Here is a 3,730-nt window from a genome sequence, read left to right on the forward strand (position 1 = left end):
AGTTGAGTCTCCCTTATCTGAAATGCTTGGGGCCAGAAGTATTTTGGATTTCAGGTTTTTTTTTTTTTTTTTTTTGGTTTTGGAATATTTATACATATATACAGAGATATTTTGGGGATTGGGACCCAAGTCTAAATGTGGAATTCATTTATGTTTCATATACATTACCTCTCCCCTGCCCGTTTTCATGAACATGAAATTTGGGTGTCAAACGGAGGGGGACAAAATGGGGTACGCTGTCATTCAAGCTAATGGGTCTTCAGTATTGGTGAGTTTCTGTTTTTGCAGGGTGGGTGGGTCTGGAACGAAAACGGAGGAGCGACTGTATATCTTGAAGGTAATTTAAAAATATATTTTTCATAACTTTGTGCATGAAATGTAATTTGTGTAGACTGGACCACCAGAAAGCAAAGGTGTGACAATTTTGGATTATGGAATATTATTTTGCAATTCTGGATAAGGGAGACTCAACCTGTAGTAGTGGTGGTAGTACTAGTGAACATTGTGTCCACCTGCAAGTGCAGATCAATTTTATACTCCCTTTAGGCTCCCTGCCAACAATTCTGGGAACTATAGCTTTCAGTAACAACTAACATTCCCAGATTTCTTTGGTAAAAGGGACAAAACTGTTGCAGAGAGATCAATGCCTGCAGGTCTGGAACACTAGGATATTTTGACTTAACAGAGAAAGAACTGAAAAAGACACCTTTTTTTAAGATGGCAATTCCCATTGCCAATGCTGGATGTAGCACCTGGGAGCTGTAGCCCAGAAAAGTAATTTTGATGGAGGAGAAGGGAATTTTTTGCCACCTCTTTCAAACTTCACAGTTCCCTCTCAGCTTGTCTGCAGTTTTCACAGCAGCATACCCTTGGCCCATTACAGCCTGCCTGGATGTTTTGATTGTCCTTAGTGATATGGCTCTAGGTCTAGGGACCTTAACAGGCTTTCATTCAGAATTTACCACTGCACTACACAGTGGAGCAGGCAGAAAGGTGTGAAGCTGTTTCATGCAGTGACCGATGGTTAGTCCATCTTGCCCTAGGAATGCCTAGTTTGACTTGCTAGTAGCTCTGCAAAGAAAAAAACCCAACTGGTCGAGGAAGAGTAATCATGTACAGTCCGTCCTTCATATCCTTGGATTTTTTTTACCCACGGATTCAAGCATCCAGGGTTTGAAAATATTTTTAAAAATATATAAATTCCAGAAGGGAAACCTTGATTCTGCCATTTTATATAAGGAACACCATTTTACTAGGCCACTGTACTGAATGGGACTTGAGCATATAGATTTTGGTAGCCACAGAGGCTCCAGGAACTAAACCCCAGCAGATACCAAGGGCCCACTGTATTTAATATTAAATGGCAACTCTTCTTCCCTTTTCCCTGCTGCTCCAACAGAGGTTGGGAAAAAGTCAGAAAGAGGGGCTTCCTAGCCACTGCCCTGTGCTTGGTGGCAGCGTCTCAGCTTTGCCATCCTGAGCAGTGGGAAGTTGTTGTTGTTATTGTGAAGTCAAAGGCTTTCACAGCTGGCATCCATTTTTTGGTGAGTTTTTTGGGCTATATGACTGTGATCTAGAACAGTTTATTACTAACATTTTGCTAGCATCTGTGGCTGCTTTATGGCTACAGATGAGTTGGAAAACCAAACGACAGTCATCTTATGTTTTCCGATAATAGTCTGGTAGTACACAGCTTTGTCATAGCTTTCCCAGCTTTAACAATCGCCAACAGATGAACTAGCATAACTCAAGGGCCAGATGTGCTAATGTCTCTTCTTGCAAATTTCCCATTCATCCTGGAAGTCATAGAATTCCAGATATTTGGAAGGGACCCCTAAGGCCATGGAGACCAACATCATTCTGCCATGCAGGAAGACCCAATCCAAGCACCCTCGAGAGACAGCCATCCAGCCTCTGCTTAACAATCTCCAAGGTGGCTCTTACCCACAAATGGAGTACTGGTGTTTGCCAATTTGTTCACATCCATCTCAAAGGGCACCCCAAAGTTATTGGAAATGGAAACCCTTGGGTAAAGGTTATCGGGCTGAATCACGAGGACCCACTTGAGCATAGAAACGGCCACACAGAGGCATGTCAAGCTCAAACACTGCATCAGAGCTGCCAGCAGAAAATAAACGGTGGACAATGACAGTTCCTCCATCTGCTCATGGATAGGTTGGAGTCTTGGTCGAAGCTCAACATTTGTCCGGTAGGCAGGTTGTGGTTTTGTTTCTCTTGGATATTTCTTCTGGTTCTGCCATAAAGAAGAAGAAAAAGAAAAAAAGAAGAATAGTTTAGGTATATCTTGTTGCGTCAACCAGCATGATACTGGTTTGAGTGGTGGACTACGATTCTGGAGACCAAGATTCGATTCTCTCTTGGCCGTGAAACCAACTGGGTGACCTTGCTCCCAGCTTCAGGGAATGGGAATGGCAAACCTGCTCTGAACAAATCTTGCCAAGAAAACCCCTTAGGGTTGCCATAAATCGGAAATGACGGGAAGGCACAGAATACACACACAACACATATACCGTGCTGTTGACCACTTCCCAGTCTTCAGGCCTGTAGTGGGTAGAAAGGGTTTGTCAAAACAATGACCCTACATTTCAGCCTTCTGTCCAGGAGGAATTCCAAAACATCCTCCATCTTGAGTATGATAAGGACTTCAAACCACCCATGGCTTTTAAAATATTTTTAAAATTAATAATCCCACAAACACACCTTGGTTTTGCCATTTTGTATCAGGGACATCATTTAACTACACCACTGCATTTAATGGGACTTGAACATCCATGGATTTCGGTATCTTGGAACTAAATCCCAGTGCATAACAGGGGCCCATTGTACTCAAATGCATGTACTTTAAAGGGTTTATGGTACTACATTTTAACTGTTGGTTTCATATGTTTCCTTGGTGTCTTGCATTTTAATATGTTTTACCTTGTGATGTAGTTGGTGAGTGCTGGACTATTATGACTTTTTAAATTGTGAACGTTAAATAATGAATTTTAAATGTGGATTGTTTTAATATGTGGATATCTTATTTGTCCTTTTAAACTGATGTGTGTTTTAATTGATACATTTTAACTGGTGTTGTGTGTAAATTGTTGTTGCTCCCTGCCTCAATCCATGGGGAGAGATGGCTAAGAAATAAACAATGTTGTCATTATAACAACAACAACAACAAACTCGCCTTGAACATTGTGGAGAGAGGAGAAATAAATTAAAATCTATTATTATTATTATTATTATTATTACAGCAACAATAACCTTGCCTCGAGCATTGAGATGTGGGAAGTAAATAACAACAACAACAACAACAACAACCTCATCTCAAGCATTGAGGAGATGTGGAAAAATAAATAAAAATCTATAACTATTATTATTATTATTATTATTATTATTATTATTATTATTATTATTATTATTATTTTATTATTTCAGCAACAACCACCTTGCCTCAAGCATTAAGGAGGTGTGGAAAAAGAAATAAAAATCTATTATTATTATTATTATTATTATTATTATTATTTCAGAAACAACAACCTCACCTCAAGCATAGAGAAGAGACAGGAAAGAAAGGTTTTGGGGTATTTAAATTGTAATTTTTAATTGTCTGGTGTTTTAATTTTACTGTTGGAATCGGCTTTGATTCCTTTGTGAAAAAGCGGAATACAAATAATAATAATAATAATAATAATAATAATAATAATAATAATAATAATAATAA

At 39.0% G+C, this 3,730-nt stretch overlaps 1 protein-coding gene across 2 annotated transcripts in view; it reads right to left on the bottom strand.

The window, feature by feature from the left end:
• LOC121930381 overlaps positions 1 to 3,730 on the bottom strand; it is a 9,271-nt gene that overhangs the window by 4,415 nt on the left and 1,126 nt on the right. For both annotated transcript variants that reach the window (XM_042466610.1, XM_042466609.1), the window contains exon 2: positions 1,945 to 2,254. In XM_042466610.1, the coding sequence (XP_042322544.1) occupies positions 1,945 to 2,254 (310 nt within the window). The remainder of the gene's footprint in view (positions 1 to 1,944; positions 2,255 to 3,730) is intronic.

This window comes from Sceloporus undulatus, chromosome 5, assembly GCF_019175285.1.
Source record: "Sceloporus undulatus isolate JIND9_A2432 ecotype Alabama chromosome 5, SceUnd_v1.1, whole genome shotgun sequence".
NCBI lineage: Eukaryota > Metazoa > Chordata > Lepidosauria > Squamata > Phrynosomatidae > Sceloporus > Sceloporus undulatus.